General features: G+C 37.7%; 1 protein-coding gene and 1 long non-coding RNA gene across 4 annotated transcripts in view; both read left to right on the forward strand.

Moving 5' to 3' along the window:
• The window catches only part of CDKAL1 (CDK5 regulatory subunit associated protein 1 like 1), a 376,336-nt gene that overhangs the window by 4,146 nt on the left and 348,756 nt on the right, over positions 1-23,434 (forward strand). For all 3 annotated transcript variants that reach the window (XM_056482895.1, XM_056482897.1, XM_056482896.1), the window contains one exon: positions 2,247-2,359. In XM_056482895.1, coding sequence (XP_056338870.1) covers positions 2,247-2,359 — 113 coding nt within the window. The remainder of the gene's footprint in view (positions 1-2,246; positions 2,360-23,434) is intronic.
• Positions 13,277-18,886, forward strand: LOC130248868 (uncharacterized). Its single transcript, XR_008839700.1, has 2 exons — positions 13,277-14,668; positions 16,712-18,886. It is a non-coding gene; the product is annotated as an uncharacterized LOC130248868 (long non-coding RNA).

Raw genomic sequence — 23,434 nt, forward strand, 5'->3', positions numbered from 1 at the left:
TTTCAGTTTGTGCCTGTTGCCTGTCATCCTGTCACTGGGCACCACTGAAAAAAATTCTGCCTCTGCCTTCTTTCCACTCTTCCTTCGGGTATTTATATACTTTGATGAGATCATCCTGAGCCTTCTCTTTTTCAGGCAGAGCAGTCCCAGCACTCTAAGCCATTTCTGTTATGAGACATGTTCCAGTCCCTTCATATCATTATGGCCCTTTGTTGGACTGTCTCCAGTACATCCTTGTCTCTCTTGTGGGTGCATCCTGTCAGGGCCCAGGAACTTGTGTATGCTCATTGTGCTCAACTGGTTATTCCCTGACCTGGTCTCCTTTCATGAAGGGTACATCATCCTTGTGTCAGTCTTTTAACCTGTTTTCTGCATCCTGGGTTTTGCAATGGCTGTACTTCTTGTGTGTACAGCCTGCAAGTGACATGGTGAAACTTCTTTTGAACTTGCTGTTTAATTTCAGTGCAAATAGTATGCAATAAGTACAAAATGCATTTTTGTATTTTTCCTGCTTGTGATTTCCATAACAACAGAATCAACTTTCTGCTGCAGTGAAATTGATTAGAGCCAACTCAGTTATTGATTATAGTTTCTGCTGCAAGGCTTTTTTCTTTTTTTTTATTTTCACACATTGATTTCAAGTTGGTGGATAAAATTTCTCCAGGTGATAAAGATGAAAATAAATTGTGTATGGAAATTTAATTTTCTGTGGAGAAATAAAATTCTGGTTTTCACTGCCATTCAAAAGATATTTTTTAAGCATAACAATGCATCTTTATCTGCATGCCCCTAAAAGTGCATTGGCCCTAGTCTGCCAGGAATGTATGGACAGCTGAACTGGTGCTCTGTAGATACTTCATACCAAGTACTTCATTCCCCAAAGCATTCAGGTACTATGTATTCTCTAGCAGGCTGTGTTTTAGTGTTTTGTACCCAAGAAAGCACATTGAACATGTGTTGTTTAGACAGCAGGAAGTCTAAATACCCCGTGTTTACAGTTAATGATCATTAATGTTCCATCAACAAATTTCTATTTTTAGCTAGGGGAAGTGTCTGTTGAACAAGAAGCCTGGAGGGGGAGGGGAAAAAGAAAAAGCTGTAGGCAGGGTGCAGTATTGTGTTCCAGGATGTGTGGTGTTCTTGTACTGGCATCTTTAGCTCATTGGCAGTTATCCCAGGAATTTCAATGAGAGCTTCTTACAGAACTTTTTGTTGATTTTTGGAGCCTTGTATGTGCTAGCTCCACACTGCCTGTCTGCCATGCTGCTTCTGGATGGGGGCTTTCTGCTGTTCGTGTGGCTGGTGGCCATCAAGTTAATTTATAGAGGTGGCTTGTGTGGCTGGAACTACAGTCAATGCATGCCATAATATTGAAAGGTTGCAGTTTGTTTGCTGGTGGCCTAATTTCAGTGCTGTCACTTGAGTGTTACTATGATACGCTAATTTTGATGAAGTTGGGGAGTTTAAATATTGGGATTTATTTTTTTTTTTTTTGGGTGTGTGTTTATTTGTATGTTTTGTTGGGGTTTTGGTTGTTGTTTTAACATAACTGCAATGTACTGAATCTGTTGTTGTTCTACAGCTTCTGCACCTTCTCCATGCTGAAACACTTTTCTTGCTAGTTGTGGTGGATTGACTCTACCACAAGAGACAGAACTGGAAGAGTAAGAGTGAGAAAACTTGTGGGTTGAGATGAAGACAGATAAAGGAAGGAGCAGGGAAAAACCCCAAGTGATGCAAAAGCAGCCATTTGCCACCTCCCACAAGCAGACTGGTACCCAACCAGTCTCAGAACAATGGCTATTTTGGAAAGACCAAGCCCACAGCTTTTATTGCTGAACATGATGTCATCTGGAATGAATTATCCTGTTGGTCAGCTGTTCTGTTCATGTTCCTCCCAACCTATCGTCCATCTGCAGCCTGCTTATGGCGGGATGGGGCACAGTGGGAAACAAGCAAGAGCTGTTTAATGACAGCTGAAACACCGGTGTGTTAACACTGTTACAGTCACAAACTCAAAACACAGCCCTATATGGCTTTTTGCTACTCTATCCCAGCAAGACCTAATACCCATTACACTAAAATCACATAATTACTGTTTTTCCTCAGCTACTTTGGAGTTGTTACTGTTTGTGTTGCTAATTTTATGTTTGAAGAATTACAGTTCATTCAATCAGTTCAGTGGGCTTAAAGGGGAAGCTTGTTTATCATTTAACTTGGATTTCTCATTTGTTTTTACTTGACAGCATTATTCCTGGTGTTCAGAAAATCTGGATTCGTACATGGGGGTGTTCTCACAATAATTCGGATGGTGAATACATGGCTGGACAGCTGGCTGCATATGGATACAAAATTACAGGTAACAGTATGAGAGCCCTGTAATTCAGTTTCTCTGGGGTGAATGTTCAGAACTGTCAAGCTGTCATCGGATATTTTCAGTCTTAATTATGCTTTTAAAAATCCCCTTCTGATCCCTTTCTTATCTGAAGGCGAGGACGTAAAGTGTTTTCCTGGCATCAAGCAGAGTGTTTACAGGATGAGTGCTTTCAGAATGGTTAGATTTTCTTCACAGGGCAGATGTCAGATAGATGTAAATCAGTTCCTATTTTGGGCATTTTACTTGATAAACTGAATTGAAAATTTTCTTAAGAGTGGATGGAAAGTACATTGATTCTTGTTTTTAAACTGTGATTGGTGGAATGCAAGGGGAAGAGGGAGAGAGGCGGTGTAGTTCACTTGGTGATGTGTATGTTTGCACTGCAGCAGAGGTGGTCTACTCCAGGTAAATGATCTTTTGTTTCAGGAGAGATGATCAGTATGATCAGGTGGGATGATACAGGATTGTACCTTGTAGGTTCCAAAGAGCTGAGAATGCTATTTCTCCTTCCCTTCCAAGTATTTTAAAAATCTCCCCATCATCTTGTTCTGCCTCCCCAGTCCTAATTATACCCCCAAACTTGTGGTTATGCTGACGACATTTCATCTCCTTAATGCAAAATATGCTGACAAAAAATTTTACAAAACGATACCATGTTTCAATAGAAAAGTATTATCTGAGTACTTTTGTGTAGCTTTTGGCTAGTTAAAATAGAAACTTATATCTTCTTATTAATTCAAATTCAGGTGTCTTGCACCTAAACTTGTATACTGAATGACTGTAGTTGTCTGTCCTGACATTTTTCTAGAAACAATCCTGATTTCAAAAGAATGGCTGTTTCTTTTCTTGAACATGTAATGATACCGTTAAACAGTTGCATCTCATTTTCCTTTATTGCTGTTGATCTTTCTTACCAGGAATAAGACACTGAATTATTCAAGTGCTGAACTATTTTAGAGAACCTAGGTGGTTATTAAATTAGTAGTACAACACTGGAGTAGGTATGCTCTTTCCACAGGCAAGTGGAGTGCTGGTCCAAAAAACCTTATTTGTGGCAGCTCTTTGTATAAGATTGCAAATATGTTCTCATTGGCTTTCTTAAATTTAATTCCTCTTTACCTTAGTTGTTCTAATGTGTATTATTCCAGAAGCTACTTTTGATTTGTGAAGATTCAGATGGCTGTTTTGTGCTTTTGGAATTTTACTGAGAGAGATGTAGGAAAGATGGGAATGCAGTGAATGAAGGAACTACCTTAAATTTTTGATACTTTATCCTTTTAGGAAATTGCTGTTTATAACATTAGAATAGAAATAAATCAACATCTAAAATCTGAAATTGAGAACTAAAAACCTAAGAAAAGTTGCAGTTGCTGAGAGAGGAGTCCCAGAGTAATTTTGGTAGTTGTACATGAAATTGGCCTCTAGTTTCTAGTCATTATGTAATCCAAGTCTTGATATAGTTTATGTTAATGTATGCACATGCATTAAATGGAACAAACAAAAAAGCCTCAATGCTAGGTAATGGGCAGAAATTATGCACTGTTGTTTCTTCTTTTTGAAATTAAGTAATTCTTGTCAATCTGTTCTTGAAGAAGGCATGTTAGGCTTTTTTTATATTAAGTCATCTGGGAAGTTCAGAGAGAATGTCAAATAGCGATTTAATCTTTTTGTCCATTACAGTGAAGCAGCTACTCCGTAATTTTAACTGTTGCTTAACGTGATCCAAATGTGAAACGTTTCTTTGAAATTAATTTTAATGCTGTTTATGCTATGCAGAAAATAAGAAAATGTTTTGCATAAGCTGTTTTGTAAATCAATCCCTGTGTTGCTGGAATTTGTTAGTTTTATGTAAAACTGTTATAGTCTTGGGAAAAAGATAGAAATACTAAGATGAAAGGTTGTCTGCTGTCACAGGGTCTTGGACAGCTATTACCTAAATAAAAGTGTTTAACTTATTTCCTACATGTTCCTAAGCTTTTGAGACAACGCTTATTGAAAAGACGCTGGCATAAGGTTCTGGCTTTAGAAAATAGGATGTGAGCTTTATTGCAGTTATTGTTCCATTATGAAGGAGTCAAGCATTGTTTCTAGTGTCTTCTGTCTAATTGCAATATTGGAAAAAAAACATAGAAGGAGGAAAAGCAGCACCAGACAGACTCCTCTTTCTATCTGGAAGTTGTAACAATGCAACCTGCCTTAAAAGTTGACTTGCCTGAAACTGAACATGGATATAATGTTCCTCCTTGCTTTTCACGTGTTTCAAAAGTGTTCTTTCTGTACAAGCACCCTTTGTTACTTCCAGGAGTGTCTATATCTGAAGGTGAAAACTGAGGGCTGTGCTTTCACAGCAAAGATTGCCTCTGTCTGGGGAGAGACCATAGTGTGAATCAGCAATATACAGATACTGCAATAACTGCAATGGTGATTAAAAGTCAGGGACTGCATCAGCTTAAAAATAGGCAAAGGGAAACTAGCAGAAGAGCTGAACCTATTTTTGAATCTGCTTTTACAGCGTGAAGGTGGGCAGCATTCTGAACAAATCTTGCATACCATCCTGTGGGAAGACAAAGCTCCTTTGTGAGCCTGAGCCACATAGAAATGTGTGGACCAGCTGCTATCAGTATAGGGCTGTACCATGGGTACTTGCTCATATTCTGAAACGGTGTAGCTGATGGTGGCTTTACTGGTTCTAAAACTGGTTTTGGTTTCTTGGCAGCATGACTTGCTGTATAGTTTAGACATGCCTGCAGACCTGCTGGAGTGCTCCCTGTGAGATACGCCCTGGAGGAAGAAACTCTGATGGTACAGACGAGTAATGCCTGCTGTGAAAAACAGGAAGTGGGCGAGCTGGGAGCTTTCTAATATTGTGAGCAAGATTTTTGTTTGGGAAGGGAGTTCAGTATGCTTGCCATGTAGCTGCACTTTTTTCTGAAAAAATGGAACTGCACTTGTATAGTCAGACATAGAATGCTTTGACTTCTCAGGTGGGTAGTTGTATTCACATATGTTGACATCTATATGTTTCTAGTTCTCTGGAGTTAATGGGTTTTGGCCCAGCTTTGAGTGCATTTTGATGGATCAAGACAGTATGGTTATTATTTTGTACAGATTACTTCTGGCTCAGGGCTGTTCAGGTTCAAAGCATTCCCTCCTTAGCCATTGTAAAACATGCTGGGGACAGGAAAGACATTGCTAGTAACTCTAGAAATATCAGAAAAATGAGCACTAACTTTTTCTTTTATGAAGATGGAGAGACTCCTGTTAAACATTTAGTGGGGCTAAGCCAGTCACATTTTATCTGCACTACACTTTTGTGGATTTTAAAAATAAATGCTAGCAAACAACATACTCCTCCTCTAGCATGGGATTCTACAAACTAGAATTGTTTCTGCTAATTCAGTGAGCTTGGCTTTGACGTAGCACATAGAAACTGGGTTATGTTACAGACCTTTAGCTTTACTTGTGCAGTTTTAGACTAGTCTAAATTTAGTTCAGGCATCCTATTCACTGTCTCAGAAATTTCTTCTGTAAGTGTTGGATGGAAAGTTGCTGTGTGGAACTCCATTATTGTGTTTAGTTGGCAGGATTTGTATCAGTGAGACTTGCCAATTACAGAATCTTAGTGTTTGTAGTCCAAGTTATGTCTTACAGCTCTGTAACTCCCTGTGCAGAGAATTTATGTATTTCTCTAAAGCAAATATCAAATAATATTTTGAAATCCTGTTAAAGATATTATCTGGGGTTTTTTGCCTCTTCTACTTGTTAATTTTCTAAACACTTCTTAGTTTTGCTTACCAGTGGATATGACTGAGGTATTAATAAGATTCCCCATCTGCTTAAACAACGCATTTGTATAGAAGAAAAAAGGAAGAAGACAAGGAAGAAAAAATGATCTCCTTAAGACTTCACATTGAAAAGAAGACAGGTGTAAAAGGAAGGAGTTCCTGTTCCTGTTGAAAAGCAGATGAGATGCTGCAATCTAAAATGGACTTCAGCAAAGGCATTGTCTCGTGTTCATTGTGTTGCATAAGCCATGCTTGTACAGACTTTGGCCATCCCCATACAGATGCAGCAAAACATGCTGCAGCATGAGTTTTATTCATCCAAGTGCAAAATAAAGAAAATTACTAAGACTGTACAGGTATTGATTCATGGGTTGTGAATCACTTCAGAATCTGGTCCTTTGTTTCAAGTGTTGTTTTAAAAGTACTTTTGTACTACACAATAAAATTTTAATACTAGATTTTGATTTATTTTATTGTTTTAAAGTAGAGATCTCTTTAATAGATTACTGTAAAAAGCTTAAAATAAGCTCTCTGCAGCCTGCATAGTGGTTGATGAAGTATTTTGACTAAAATCTCTGCTGGTTTCCAGTGTATGCTTTTAGTTGCTCAGAATCAGCAGTTGGTCTTCCCATTTTTTGCTCTCCACCCTGCTGATAACACTCATCTGTTCCTTCGTAAGTATCATGTAAAATGGTAGTGACTACTGTGTAATTTTTGGGGTGGGCCATCCTCATTGTGAGGTACTTTTAGTATTCTTTATTAAGCTAAAAGACAGATCTTTATTAGCTGCTCATTAAGTGCCTTATCAGTCAGAGAAGTCAAGGTTAGTCCTTGCGTTTGGATTTGTACTTTTCAAATCGTTGAGAGTGCAGTGCCAATTTAGAAAAAAAAGATAATTTGCAATCTTTTTTCAAGGGACAGGGTATGCATGGTGTCTGCTTAAATATGGAAAATACCCCACACTACTTTGCTGTTGATGACAGGTGTTTTCTCTGTGATACTGCAGTCAGGAAACTGAAGCAGCTGAGCAATGGACAAAAGTGAACAGAGATGTAAATTCTGGTGTTTTGTATTCTTGCTGAAGAATTCCCCTATTGTCTGTAACTTGTAGAGTCACAGCCCAGTATGATTTTTGCGTTGCTTGATAACCTTACTGGCATACCTGTTCTGCCACAGATTCCTCTTTCAGATTAAGGCTGACTCAGGATGTAAAAGCTTTTGAATGTTGATACTGAATGAGACAGTAAACTTACTTCTGTACCTATTGTCTTGAGATAATGGCCTTACAGTTCCAGCGATGCAGATTCCTGCTATTGGAAGACTGGAGTTCCTGCAAATTAGTTTGTTTTGTGTGCTCTTTCTTGGTGCTCAGGCTTGAAAAGTGTGCTCTGACATGTAGTTGGTATGGGAGTACATGGGATATGGGGATGGAGGTTTTCTTCTTTTTAAAATCTGAAACTTCTATGGTGCGATGGTTAGGAGGATGAGGAGAGAGGGTAAAATGGGAAGAAAATAGGTGAGGCTCAAGGGATGTAGCAGATAGGGTTGCACAACTGTAGACGATCAAGATTTCACAGTTCTTTGGAAGGAACAGATATACCCAGTGCATCCAGAAGTGTCCTGTGGGACAGTGAGTCTGGATATTGTTGGGATGGTTTCTTGCAGTGTAGGGTTCATACAGCATCGTGCTGTGACTCATCTGCAGCACTGCATGTTCCCTACGTCTCTGTAAACTAACGTATAATTGTGGTTTTGGCAGCTGCATAGTACTGCTCCAGTGTTCCCTGTAAAACTTCCTAACCCGTGTGTGGCTAGACTTCTGTTACTTATCACTTCTGACTGTAGCACAGAGCAAGATATACGACCTCTTTGTGGTGAGGTTTTCCTACCTCAGCTTCCTCAGGATCAGCTTCATATTCCTGTTGGGCAACTTTCTGTTAAGTGGGGAGCCCAGCTTTGAGGGTGTTGTCTCCGTAACAGGATAGAACTCCGAGTTCTCAAACTGGGAAATGTTTCCTTTGTTTATGGAGGAACTAGATAAGAGCTGGAGTCTGTTTTCTCCTCATAATGGCATCACTGCCATTAGCACTTAATATGACAAGTGTGTACTGTCTTTCTTTCTCCTCTTTAAAATCGTCTATTTATCTGTGAGTGGCTTTTTGTTTGTTTGTGTTTGTTTGGTTTTTGCTTTCGGTGTTTTTATTTCACAATCATAGGGCAGGCAACTGAAAGTTGGGAGCATGCTGAAGACAGTAATGAATCCTATGTGCACACGGTCTTCAGAGACACTTGTAGAGAGCTCACATTGGCAAATTTAAGCATGCACAACGTGTTTAGGGTTAATCCTAGTGACAGAGCATTGGCTGCATGCTCTGGTGGTTGTGCAATGGAGTTTAGTTCTGGCAATGCTGAATTTCATGTAATCCAGAAGAATGAATTTGAAAAGGATTGAACCATGAAAGGTAAATTTCAACTCCTGGTAACATCCATCCTCCTATGTGGAATATGTCCCTGTTGTAGTTGGTTAAGCAATTAGCAAATGAAGCATAAATAGCAGTGATAAAGTGAGTTCAGCATAAACACCCAGATGATGAGGAGCTTTGTAGGGTGTTCTGCAGAGACATTAGTTTCACATGTCTCACGGTTCTTCATGCTAAAGGAAAATTTGTAGTAGATTTATAAAAGCTAATGGGTGAACAGACAATTTTTTAATAACCTGAAGAGATTTCTTTGACCGTGTACTCAGAGGTATGAGCAGCATTATATTTTGATCTGGAATATTTGTAGGAGCACTTGAAAAGGACGTGCTTGTTAGCCTGGATGACTGGGGAATATTGGTGGAGGGTTAATGTTCACTGCAGGCTCTTGCTTCAGTTTGAGTACAGTTTCATTTGCTAGAAAGGATGAAGTTTAGCAGCCAGTTAAGGCAGAGTTCTCTGAACTTGCCATGGTTACAGCTTTGCATTAAGATGCTTTAATATATTTTGGGAATGCTTTTTTCTCAGTTGCAATGCGGATGCCTCCCATGTGTGAATTGCTGTAAGTTACTCTGGGGAACAAGGTAAGCCTGGGTGAGTTGCTTTCTGGCTTGCTGCTTTTAAGAATTTTGAATGTAGCACAACTCGAATTGTTCTGTGTCTCCAAACACAGAATGTTAATCTGTGTTCTCCCTCTGTTAGGCCTGAGGGCATACTAAGAGACAAGACTGCTGTGTGATTATGGAGGCTGACTGGAGACAGTAGAAATGCACTAAAACAGATAATAGACACAAATTGGTTTTGGTGCTTTTCCTCATCGATGGGAGCAAATAAAGACAGACGGGGGAAAAAAGAGAGAGAGAGAAAAGGGCTATCAGACTGAGTGTATTTTTTTTTTTTTCCTTCTTCATGGCTGGGTTTGGTTATGTTCATGTAAGCCTGGTAAGTGATTCCGTGTCTCTCAGGTGTTAAAACAGGTCCTGTCGTTGAGTGAACAGGTAGTGAAACATGTAGCAATTTTTCATCTCCTCGATTTCCATCCCATCCCTGAGTGTGTCTGCTGCTGTCTTATTAGCTCATCTGTGCTTTTAATTTATGTGGTTTTTTTTCTGATGATACAGCCCTGTGTCTCCCCTGGCCCGCTCAGCTGTATGTGCGAGTTTGGTTTCTTTCTAAAAGAATGTTTACGCAGTGGTCACGCAGACACACAGCTGGGAAAAGGTAACGAGTGAAATAGTTACCGAGTGAAATAGCTGAGTCGCTTTTCAGCCGGAGCAGGTTTGCGAGGGGAGGCGCGGTGGTGCCGAGCCGGGAGCAGCCGGGAGGGGGCAGCAGTGCCTAAGCAGTGCCGGGCCGGGCGGGCTCCGCGCTGCCCAGCGCTGGGCGGCAGCAGGCGCCTCTGCCTGCGACTAAACCTGTGCCATTCTCATCGCAGGCCGGAGTATTGGCAGCTTTGCTGTTGGTTATGGAGGTCTGTGTTTTGTGCTTCTGTTTTGTCTCCTGAGTTACCGCTTTTTAGCTTCAGTTATGTTTTGTGTTGGAATCAGTTTCCCTTCTAGAGAGTTGTGCTAAGGGGATGAGATTCGTGAAGTGTATTTGCCTAAATGCACCTTTCTGAAGAGCTGTTCCATTTGGAAGCACTTTGTGCTTTATGTTTGCTGGTCTGGTAGGCTGGGTTACTTTTATATATGGACTTCTCTTTGAAACATTATTTGAGGAGTTTGCTTATAAAGATCAACATACTGTTTTCTTTGAGGAATAATTAAAAAAAGTCTAATTTTAATAATATTATGTACATTGTCTTACTGTGTATATTTCACCAAGACACAAAAAACTGTAAGGACTAGTGAACAAACACTACTTGTTGAAATGCATAACTGCAGCATAAATAAAACTGTGAGTGTAAAGGCAGATGATGTTCAGGCTGGACATTTGTAGTTAATTGTTTGGGTGCCTAACAACTTGTTAGGGCTAGCATTTGGTTACGTGCTTTCACTAATGTGGTGCTATCCTAAATTTCCAAAGCTAGCTTTTTCATTTGTTCAGGCAAATTCTAAACAAATATACAGGTTGTGATTTAATGTGTTTTTTGAGGGAAAATGCCACCTGCTGTGAATAAACATCCTAAGTTGGCTGTGGGTAAGGCCTGGCTGTGTACTTACCTTGTGTATTTTGTGTGCTTAACTTAAGGTTTATGGAAGTACTTTTTTTTTTTTTTTTTTTTTTTTTTAATTTGTTCATCTTGACTGCATATAATTTTCTTGAGCTTATCTTCAGGAACCTCTGAGTTGTATAATTTTCCTGCTTTTTCCATCTAAATATTTTAGATTTAGTTGTGTAAAATCTTTTGTTGTGAATGATGTTTGAAATAGTGGAGACAAATAAACTGTCAAAGGACAGTCTGTCCCTTGTCCCTCTTGGGGCAGTAGAACTGTGCCCCAAGAGGCCAGTAAGTTAGCAGGGAAGGAGCTCTGTGATAATGAAATGACATTGTGGTGCCATCTGAAGCAAAGCTGGAGCAGACTCCCATGTGACCTCTATCTTCCTCGTGGTGTTCATGGAATAGCCTTTCAGTCCTGCTTTTTTCTGGCATTGCTATACTCCAAAGCCTAATTTGAAATCAAGCAATTTATGCACAGGTTCATAATGTTTCACACAAAATGAGTAATTATTTGGTCTCAGCCGTACTAGATAGATAGTGAGCCCTCTCACCCTGAGAGAAGTGGTAACGCTGCTCTGCATCTCAGGATGTGCAGAGAGGTGACTTTATTGCATCATAAAACTGTGTGTTAGAATGTTTTGTATTGTCATAACCTATTTCTTCTGTTCATGGGAAACTCTGGCCTTGTCCTGTCCAGTTTTTGTGATTTTTTGTTCTCTTTTCAACCACTTGGGGAAAGTGGGATGGCTGTCGTGGCCAAACAGCACCCGTGGGGACCTTAAGCTGTCTGAGCTGGTGCAGTCTTTACAAACTCATGCTTAGCCAGGATGGATGGGCACATCCATCAATCTTGAATTTGCTGCTGTGAATCCTGTAGCTTTTGTGTGTTACCAGTTGGAGTTAACAGATTAAGTGTTGGGGCTGAGGAACAGGCTATTTAAGTAAAAGACATTAGCTTTTGTCTCGCCTCAAATCCCTGGCTTTGGGTTTTGCTTACAGAAAGAAGCTAAGCAGGAACTTTGTCTTGGACAGCTATAAATAGACTTTGAGTTAATTGTGCCAAAACTGAATTGCTGTTGATTGGTACGAGACACTAGTCTATAGAGACGTGATTTTTTTTGGCTTGCAATTTAATAGAAGACAGAGCACTCGACTGTGGATTTTATTAGGCATTTTGGACCCTCAGCTTTTGTTGGCTGAGTTTTAAGGGTATAAGTGTGCTTGTTTGTAATTGATTCCCTAAGTGATAGTTAACTTCTGAAATTCTGTTGTTCATGGGTCGCCACTTTTCTGCTTGTCTTTATTGTGCTTTGAAAAATTCACTTCCCATAGGAAATGTTACTTTTCCTTTGCGAATGTAAAGAGGTAGACCATCAGATGATGGTAAATTGGAGCATCCAGTAGTTATTTAACTAGAAGTTTGAGTCTTATAATTGGTAGTGATGGAAGGAGAATATCAAGTTAATGTGGTTTGGAAGTCTTACTAGACACTAAAAAAAATTAACAAGTTCAGTTGTAAGACAGTCACCTTTCTATATTGCTGATTGTTCCAGATATTCTTTCTAACACTAGAGTAGATTAAGAAAAGCACTACCAGAATTTTCTGTTACAGGAGAAAAATCTGTTAGAGATATTTTTTTGATTTTCATAAAACCCCAGACTCCAGGAAATTTATGATAGGGAGGAAATTTTCTTCACAAACTCTTTTGCCATGAGACTTGTGTCATTTTGTTAGAAATGACTTGTTGGAAAACTTAGGTATTCAGAATTGTCCCTGAGTCTGTTCATGATTTTCCAAATAAAAACAGCAGAGCAAGGAAAACAGTGTCTTGTTCTGTAGGTGACTGCCAGTTCTTTTACAGGTGCAGCTTTTCAATGTTGCCAGTGGTTCCTCTCTTTACTGAGGCAGAATTACATTTAAATGGAGGGGGCTGTGAACTTTGCTCTTCGGTGGCTTGAGGAGGAATTCACATAGTTTGTCAGCACCTCAGTCTGATGCTGCTCACCTGCTGCAGGCAGCCCAGCTGCCAGGTGCAAGAAGAGGGGTTTAGTTCTGAGGTGTAAACTGGTGCAGAGGAGAACTGGGAGAGGAATTTTAAGTGGAATTGTTTTCCTTCACCACCTGCAGAGAGTAGATTGTAAGTTTGTGTTCATGACTGACAGAGCCTCCTCTTGGACTGCAGCATTCTGTTGAAGATCATAGGCCAAAAGGCACCTGGCATGGTGAGCTCTCCTTCCCAGGGCTGGGCCATTCAGCAGCTTTTTTTTTAGCTGGATGTTGTAAACTTAATTTAATTTAATTTAAACTTAACTTAAATTCATAACCCCTTTTGGATGATTAACTACCTTTCAGGTTGAAAAGTGTTTCCGAGTATGTGACCTTTACCTTTTAGCACAGTTAAACCTTTAGCTGTCTGTATGTTCTGTAGCGTGTATGGAGAACATCTGATTCTTTTCTTCTGCATAACAACCTTTCACATATTTGAATGCTGTTATGCCTTCTCTCTATAGGCATCTTGTGTTTAGGCTAAATAGACCTAATTCCTAAAAGCTTCTCTCATAGGTCATGTTCTCTAGAGCTCTGACCTTTCTTGTTCCTTTCCTCTGGACATTATCCAGTTTATTTATTTGCATCAATCTTCAAGTACATTAGTATGTTTATCTAGCATGTACAATTTTGATAAATGTGGAGGAGGGAGGTTTTTTTTGTTGCCTTACTCAAAATACAGTTTATGAAACCTTCAAATTTAGGTCCTAGGACAGCTGAAATCTTGATCCAACTCTGTTACAGAATAACTCTGTCATAGTTGACTTAATGTTTTCTATATAAGATGAGAAATACTGAAATACACTTCCATAGAAAAATACTTACAGGAAATAGTTTCTGGAATAAAACTGTAGAAGATGGGGAGGTTGAAGTCTTGGTGCTAGCTTGTCTACTATCCTAGTCAGAATGGCTTGCTTCTCTGCTTCTGTTTTTTAATGTGTCTGAAGTGAATGCTGTTAATTTATAGAGATTCACAGTGGGTTTTTTTAAGGGTTTGCTTTCACAGCTCATTTAGGGTCACCACTGTTCATAATAACTGTTCTTAGTAATACTAACTCTGGATTGTTAAGCCAAGGACTGTCATCACACTTCTGTTACTTACTTTTATTTTTTCCCATTGTAATTTCAAAAATACTCTGGCACCTTTGGTGCCTTTTGTTTTATTTTTTGGCCATTTTAGTGTAAAATCATATTAGTTGCTTGGTTTGATTCAGTGCAAATCTTTGTAAGTGCCTATGCATATGCATTAAGACATTGAGAAAGAAAGAAGGCAGAGCATTACCTGGACTGAGTGGGCAAGAGATGGCTTACAAGAGATGGCTTGTCTTTCATTTAGCACTAAGGCTTCCTTGTGCTGAGTTAAAGTATAGGCTTGTGAAACTAGAGCTTTAGAGTTGGAATGCTTTGTTTTAGTGTTTTGTGCTGTGATAGATTTCTGGAAGTATTTTGTGCAACTTGATCTGGTAAAGAATCCATCTTGATGCCATTCATTGGGGCCTTAAAAGATCCTCCCCCCACCCAGTATGTTAGAAACCCTGAATTTATTGGTGTTCGTAACTTGAGATATTTCAACAGTTTTAGTCACGACCAGCAGAGAAATCTTGGCCACTTAAAGTAAGTGAAGGTAACATGTTGGAGAAACATTAGATCAGAGTTTGATGTCAGCCATGCAATAAGAACTGTGCAGGACTACATTACAGTAGGTTTTCTACTAATGCTTACTTAACTTTTCCAGATAATTTTTAGAAGGATTTTTGCAGAAGTAATTAAGCTATCAAAGATGACTGTAACACCTTCTCCCTTTTGTGACACCAGAGTTTGGTAAGTGGGAAGAGAATTGCAGCAGTTGGTGTAGATTCAGTCTGTAAAGCTTCATCTTTAGGTTTGCTTATAGCAATTTTACGGGTCACTTCCCTGTTTTCTTGGAATTTCTTTAAATTATTGAGGACTTTACAAACTTAATTGTAGAAGTGTCAAAGTCGGTGTCACAGTAATGCCGTGCTGTGAGTCACTGCTAGATGGCGCTGTGTGACCGCGCTGGCGCCGACATTGGTGCTGGAACCTCTTCCTGAGAACCGTTTAAATTAACATTTAGGTTAAAAATGCCATTTTGTTGAATTTTATTTTCAATTTAGTCACTTAATTGATCCCACTAAAAATGATCTCCCGGCTCAGGGCCTTGCATTGAAAGGATTCAAAAGTTCAGAGGAAACCCTAGCAAATGAGGTAAAATTTTCATTCGTTTCCCATAGAAATTATTAATAATGCAGGAGCATTGCATACATTAGGCTTGTGTAAATATCCTAGAAGATTATTCTGAAAAAATGAGATCCACTGTCACTTCAAATACGATTGCAGAGGAAATTATGCAGTGATTACTATAAAAGTCTTCTGAGATCAGAGGGATTTGTATGATTTTTATTAATTGGTCATCATCCATGTATGTTCGTGCTCATTTATGAACTCTTTATTTTCTTTATTTTTGGAATCTTAGCTGGGAAAGTTTAAAGTAGTTTAAACTTTTTTTTCTATCCTGACATTGGACTTTTGGTTTCAGAGTGTGCTACAGAATTGTAAGCAAGTAGTTATTCATTCATGGAAAAGATGATATCCAAATAAAGCTTTCTGGGTGTGGTACTGAGACGCTTGCAACGTGATGCAGCCAGGGTTTTGTGTGTCCAATCAGGATGGCGTGGGGTTTTCTCATAATGATCAGCGTTAGCAAGAGGTTTTCACTGTGCGGGAGGTACAATGTGCTAAGCAGTCAGTTTCCTTTACTGTCACGCTTAAAAACATTTTAGAAATTTTGGCAAGGCAGATTTTCATGGGTCTCAGGTACGTACACCAGGAAAGTTTGCATCTCTTAAAGATGTGGGTTCTTCCAGCAAAAGAAGAAAGTTTGCTTCAGCTGCAGCTTGTTATATGTACCATTAAAAAAAAACCCAACCAAACTCCAAAGGGTCTGTGAAGTGCAAAAATGGCATTTTGTTACCAGACTGCATGTTATCTTTGTGCATGTATGAATTTTTCTATTATTAAGTATGTTTTACTTGGTTTTTGGGGAAGGGGGAACAGTACAGTTGGTAAATGCTGTAGTTGTTTCTTACAGTAATGATTACGTGGATTTATTTGTTAGAATATATTCTTCATTTACTTCCTGGTTTACTTGCTGGTTGCTGTCTTGGATCACACCTCTACTCATGTATCAGTGATTATTTGCATTGTGTGTATGTATACAACATTTCTAGTTTTACTCACCTTCCTGGCACTAATTGAAATCAGTTGATAAATTTGAAGTAAACTTGAAGTTCCAGGTGTGCTAACTAGCACATACTAAAGAGCAAATGTGATATTTGGCATAACACTTAGGTTTAGGGAAAAAAAAAAAGAAGAAAAATATTAGCAGAACAACTTCTCTTATAGGAAGATTCTAAGGAAATACTGAGCAGCAAAAAAATTATTTTGCTTTGCTTTAGCAGCAAAGACTTTATTAGAACCATTTTTTTCCACAGTTATTGAGGAAAGCTTATTTGTATTGAAGTGTTCTTAGGAATACTGTATACCAGAAAGAAATTAAAAGTAGTTTCTAACCATATATAACTCAAGACATTGAAGTTATCATGATCTGGATTGATTTGCAGTATGTGGTTGGATGGCAAAAGTTAGATGTTTTTATCTTTAAACAATGGAACACCAAAGAAGATCTGTTGTCTTAGGTGAAAGTTTAGAAAACAGTGCATAACTCCAGGAAATATATCCATAGCTGCTGATCCCTGATCATGATGCAATGCTTGTGAGGTAGTTCAGTTTTAGTATAAAATGTGTAAGAATTAGTTTAACATAATTCTCTCTCTTATTTTGCAGGTTTTCACAGCCTTTGGGTTGAAGCAGTAAGGCAGCTTCTAGGATGAATTAATAACATGTAGTTGATTCAAGTTGAGATCTTTCCTCCTGTATCTCAGTTAATTTGTTTCTGCAGGAAGATGATTTTTATAAGGAAAATAACGTTTGTGTATTGTGTATATTATAGGTTTTTACTTCTTTGCAAGAACAACCTGTCGAAGGACCATTTTTTCTTTTTTTTCTAGAGATCTGTGCCCAAATTGTGATTCAAGATATAATTGAAAAGGTCTGCATTTTTGGGCTTACTTTTGGTGGACACACAAGAAAGGAAAATTAATGCAAACTGTAAACATTTTTCCAAATTTTGATATATATACAAAAGAAAAAATTTGAAAATCCTTCAGGATTAGGGTTGGATTTGTTGTTTTTATGAGACCTGAGACACAGAAATGCCGGCTAATCAGCCTCTCACCACTGCAAAACCTTGTTTTAAGCTTTCATAGCTGTATTTTTATTTTTTTTTTAATTTTCATTAATGCAGCCTAGCTTTTTGTAAAAGCAGTTCCATTCCCATTAAGATGTACTTCAGGTACCAGGGACTAAATCAAGAATAACTTTGATGGGTGGAAAGTGTGGAACTAGTTAATGTCTTGCTAACATCAAGGAGTGTGCGACTTGCGAAACAAACTGTGTGGTTTCTGAAACAGAGTTGTACCCAGTTACTTTAGACACCTTCCAGTATTGAAAACACATGTGCCATCTATGTTGCAAACCATATCCTCAAGAAACAGATTCCTAAAATGGTGGGTTTAAAGCCTGATGAATGAGGTGGATTTAAGATGTATTTTAAGTGGAACTACTCGTATGGCTTTCTGTATGCTAAAATATGCATTTTTAAACCTCTGTAGAGTCTACCGATTTTTAGCATTGGTTTCTATGGCATTGTTTCACAGATGTTTTCATCGTTATACCTTAAAGATAGAGTAGTATCTTTGAAAATGTCAGTCTGGAATAAACAATTGAAAGATTTCTTTGGCAAAAAGCCCCCAAGCAAAAAACTGTTGAAATGTCCTTGTTTAAATGTATGTTTTAGCTGCTACATTAAAGTGATGATAAACAAAGAGCTACCTTGGGAATGCTCAAATATCTATCAAAATAGGTGTTCAAAAAATTTTTTTTCCATACATCCCATAGTTTAGATTTCTAAGTTAGGTCTGATTAGCTAAGTGAGCATACACTTGCTTTCCTGAAGCACCCCCTGGAGGTAAGGAATTCAAGTGTGTTGGCTTTTTTCCTTTGATTGTATAGGGCGTTCTGGTCCTAGCTCAGGCAAGACACTTAAGAGAGATGCGTGGTTTGAAGTGGTATGAATACCTACTTATTAATGCAGTAAGACTAAGTATTTTGTTTTGACCTTATCTTCTCTCAAATTGCATAAATCCTTCCAATGTTTAGTCAACCTTACAGTTCTGCAGAGTTTTTGTATGTAGAGGTAAGCATGTGAAGTGTGTTAATAAGTTACCATGAAAGTGATGTGGTCAGACTGACAATAATACAATTTCAAGTTCAGTTCAACTTTCACATTTTCAATTTCTTGTTAGTTAATATTTTGTTATTTGGGTGGGCTCAAGGTTTTATATTTTAAGTTCGGAGCTTCTACAATGTACTTAGTTAGCCATGAATAAGTTATAAAAATGGTCCTTGTTCCAATCCTGCTTTGTCAAGTGTAATTGCTATGCCTTTCTGATGTGCCTTCTGTGATAATTTCATTTGTGGATCCATACATCACCTTAAAGCAGAGAAGCAGGTACACAGTTCCTTGACACATCCTGTAAACAGCTGCAGATCTGTTTGTGCATCTGACAGTAGGCAGTATCTGCTTATTGGACTGTCTTGCCACCTGCTCTCAAAATGCTATTTCTGTCTGAAAAGAAACAGATTCAGTCCAGTTCTGTATATATACCCTGTGTTTATACACTGAGCAGTACCCTACAGGCTAAAAGAAACAAAGCAGAAGGTGGAGGAACCACTTGGAGCAGTGACACCAGTCTAACATTCTGTGATGGAGCTGTGAACATGTTTGTTTGGGATACCAGCACTGTGTTTTTCTGAATTCTGTCCATGTTGTCAAAATTCACGCATGATTTCTCTTTTTGTCTGTGAAAAGAATAAGACTATTAAAGCTTTTTCCTTATATGATGCATTAAATATTCTTAGTATGTCCTTGTATGTTAGAGGTTACATGATGTTTTTGTTTTGTAAATAAATAGTCAAACTGAAATGCGCTGTTTTGTAACAAAAGTTTGATGCAACGTTAGTAATTAACTATTATATATAGATTTTCTTGCTGTTTAGCAATGGATGCTTCTCACTAGGAACCAAAATTATTTTAAATAGAAGAGTACAATGGCATTCTGTTTACTAGGAAAAACAAGCAGGTCAAACATACTTTTATGTATTTTTAGCTTTACAGTAGACAAATTAACATTCTAAGTGTCTGAGTTAAAAGAAAATATAAATGAATAGTTCCACACATGAAAAAAACAAGATACTGTACCCAGGGAAGGAAAATGCTCCTTTATTTCTGCTTACACTTGCAAAGACCCATTTCTCTGAATGCTGAAAACTTCAGAGGCATCTAATGATGAACAGCTGTTGTAGAAGAAGTGTAAGCTTGTGTCACAGTTGTGTATAATATTTGAATTTATAGATTTAAAGTGGCACCTGTTATCCAGGTTTTATTGTTTGACCATTACCTGCAATTCAAACTTGAATCACTTCCACATGGGAGTCTCATAAAATACAGTAAATTGTGTGGGATACATTATTTAAACTTGTCCTTGGCTACAGTGTTCATCAGTTTAATCTTAATGCCAGTAAAGAGGTGAAGGAGGTGTAAGGGTGTGCACTATGGATGGTTTTCAAGAGAGAAGGGATTAGGTCACAGTTTATGTCTCATTTCGTGGGGCATCAGTAATGAGTACAGAGAAACAAGTTGTTTCTGAAATAAAGACTACTTCTGGAATTGTCATCATCTTGATGCTCCTTGTGGAAGGTTTAGTCCCTCGATGGGAATGGTAATTAAAAAGAAAGATTCTGGTTTTGCTGTCACTAATAGAATAGTTCTTCACTTTATCCTTAGTTGCTTTCAAATCTGAAGAAGAAAAAAGGACCTATTTGTCTTCTTAGTGAGAAGATCAATATCACTCTTTTCCAGAAGGTATTTAATGCAATTATCAGTTTTACTTGAGGAACAAACTTTGGTTTACATGTTCCATTTCAGGGGTTTTGGATATCCCCCTTTCCAGTTCATTTGCTGTGGTTGCCATAAAATTCTGAGTACTTGCATTCAACATGGTGGTCACATCATCACCTCATTCAGTAGCAGAAGTGAGGTACAAGGAGTGAGTGTTCCTGTTGGTGTGGAATTAGCGCTCTCTGTTGTTTGTAAGAAACACTGTAACTGAAGAACTTTGTGCACTGTTAAATGTCAGGATATTTCTGGGCTTCAATATAGTATATATTTACTGCAAACCAAAAACCTCACCCTTGAAAGTGTAATGTAAAAATGTTAAGTTAGAAAAAAATAAACCCCAAACAGGTAAATATTTACCCTAAAACTGTGACTAAATATTTTTTTTTCCCAGGCTGAGATTGCCTTGACTTTGTTTACATATGACAATAAGTGATACACAGATGTATCACTTATGAAAGGCAATCATTTTATGAAATGACCAGAGACAAATATCTAATAGGGAATGAGCTTTGTTTATCATTTTTCATTGCTTTGATATCTAAATGTGAGATTATTTTGAAGAAATGTTTTGGTACCTTTCTTAGTATGTTAAATGGATGCTGAAATCTTTAGTGGGCTGCCTTGAAAAAAATCTGTCGGTAGGTTGAAAAAGTAGAAATTGTTCAAAAAGATGGTTTATGTGAGGGGCCATTCAGATTTTGAGGGAAGGTGGTCTAAGTCCTTCAGCTGCAGTGATGTTTCTGTATGGGAGCTATTCAGAGTAGATAGCCCATTGTGAACTTTTTAATATAGATTTTAATTAGAGTGCTATTCCTACCACCTGCTGAAGTAGAGTTGGAATGTCTGCTGACCTGAAATGAATGCACGTGTTCAGTATTAATACTGCATGTCTGGATCCAGACAGCAATCTTTCATTTTGACATGCACATAGTCAAAGTAAATTAATGTTTAAAATCTGAATACTTGAAGTTCAGCCAGAGTGCATTCATAATTATCTTCAGGCAAGTTTAAAAAATGGAAATGCATATGCTATTTTTGTTCTTTATTTACAGTATGTACAGGTAAAATTTGTGATGATGCCATATAAGTGAATTATGTTAACTTGTTTTTTCCTATTTGTGAACAGTGTTTATGAAAATATTTTAAAACATTTCAGTGACAGCATTCAGGTTCTGCATGGTTCAGTGTGTGCTGTGTGGGAATTTTTAATGTGTCTTGAAAAATTGATCTAATTTGTTTTCTAGTTGGGTATATACATATAATTAGTCTTAGAAATTATTATTTTGTGTCAGAAAGGTCTAAATTGTTGTAGATTTAATGGTCAGACAGTAAACTTCTGTCTCAGAAGAAACATTCTCCAGTGAACAGCACTGTGGCCTTTCAGAGATTTGATTGTGACCACAGCATCTCCTCCTTTAATATGTGTATTCTTAAACCTCCCAGAAGAAGGTAATCAGTCTAAATGTTGCCATTCATTCTATCCCTGATCACACTACAGCAAAATTATTTTAACTTGTGTATTTAAAAGAGAGCTGTACCTCTGACAACACAAACATTTTGACACTATTTTTTGTTTGATTGTAAGTCAAATAAAGTTCAAGCACTTAAGTACTTCTCAGTCTGTACAAAACTTTAAAATGTTGCAAAACTGATGTTCATGCATTTGTCTGCAGAAATGACAATTATTGGCAAGAAAGCTGATTGATGTACTGCTGCATCAATTGCTTTTTACAGTAACGACAGCAAGAAATCTTTCCAGTGATTCTTTTATTTTTGTTTGTTAAAAATGAATAAATAACCCTGATGATTAGTGGAGGTCATGTTCAAAGATTTGAAGACTGAAAAGTGTATTGGTACATTATCTATTTTACTTCTGTTGAGACTATAACTGATAACTATAAGGCTGTTACCTGTAGAGCAGTGTTCAGCTCTAAGTAGTCCAGAGAAAGTGTTTTAAAAATCTGGAAATTGTGAAGAGCATAAATTTCTGAAAAATAGCTAAACAAAATAGACTATCCCATCCCCCCAAAACTCCCCAATTTATTTTGAATTATTAAAAAATATACAAATGTTTGTGTTGGTGTAACTGCATCTGCACATGGATTATGTTATCCTGATACTGGTTTTTGCCTGGTAAACGTGATCTTGGTAGATTCACAGAAGCAATGTAAACACAGATAACCTGCAATAAATGAGCTCCGAATGGGAAGTTTTGCTGCTGGCCAATAAATAATCTTTCTTCTTTTGCACTCATGATTGATGACTGCTAGCTGAACAAAGAATGAGCAACCAGATTTTTTGTACTTAATTTTTACTTCATTAGATAAGTTTTTACCTTGAATTCCAGTTTTACTGTCTAATTATAGAATGTGTTGAGTGTGGAGATTTATTGGTTAAATCTTCTGTCCAGTCTTTTGTGTGCCCTGTTTATAGTGTTTATGGGTTCACCTGATACTTTGCTTTCAGAAAGATTCATCTGTGGTGAATCTTTAACTGCAGTTTTTTCTTATTTACTAGTTGACTGTGAATCTGTTTGTAAGCTTTCTGCAGGGCAAAAAAACATTCCTTACTTCTTCTTGTCTTACTAGCCTCTAGAAAGAAATAAATACTGCTTTGTGTCCTTGATTTTACAGCAGGAGATGCATATGCAGAGCCATGTATTTTTGAGTAGTGTTGGTTTCATTATATTATGCTTTGAAATACTAATTCTTTAGCTGTGTAATTTTTTGGTCTTCAGGTGAAAAGTAACTGCATTTCTTATCTGCTGACACTCTTCGTTGTCAGGAATTTTTCTTAAGTTTTACGGCGGTTTGTTTTATTTTCTGCGTTACTTGTATGAGTGAAAAAAACTCAACAAAACCCAGCCAGGGATCAGGATGTTGGCACATGTATTTCCATTATGCTATCTCATGTTCTTATATATGTATCCACATCTTAAGTTATTATACAGTCTTCTTCTATGAGATTCTGTTCTAACAAAATGCAAGGTACCAGAATCACACACTGAAAAACTTCAACCAAGGAAAGAGAGCACTGCAGATATCAAGAGTAATAATTCTCAAGGTTTTAACTATGCCATTTCAGTAATTGAGTAATTTAAGTCTTCATCTTAATATGATATAAATCAGCAAAAATTACTTTTTCTAAACTATCTTTTGGCCTACTTCTTCACTGGTCTCCCAATTCCTGGTGTATAAAAACATTGGATTTCAACAGAAATTTTTCTTCTGTGTTACCACTTTATGAAGAGAGAAACATATAAAGTATGAAATGTTATAAGGAATGCTTTATGACTCTTACTCTTTAATTCAATACAGCTGTTGAATTTATGCAGATTTTCCTTCTTGTTCCTCTTAAGCATCAGATAGTGATCATTGCAAATATGTAACTAATAATCTCTGCCTACAAAGTAGTGCAGTAATAACTCGGGGTTCTCTTCAGCAAATGTTACTGTGTCTTTTGCTATGGTCTGACAAGCATGACCTATA

The sequence above is a fragment of the Oenanthe melanoleuca genome, chromosome 2 (assembly GCF_029582105.1).
Source record: "Oenanthe melanoleuca isolate GR-GAL-2019-014 chromosome 2, OMel1.0, whole genome shotgun sequence".
Lineage (NCBI taxonomy): Eukaryota > Metazoa > Chordata > Aves > Passeriformes > Muscicapidae > Oenanthe > Oenanthe melanoleuca.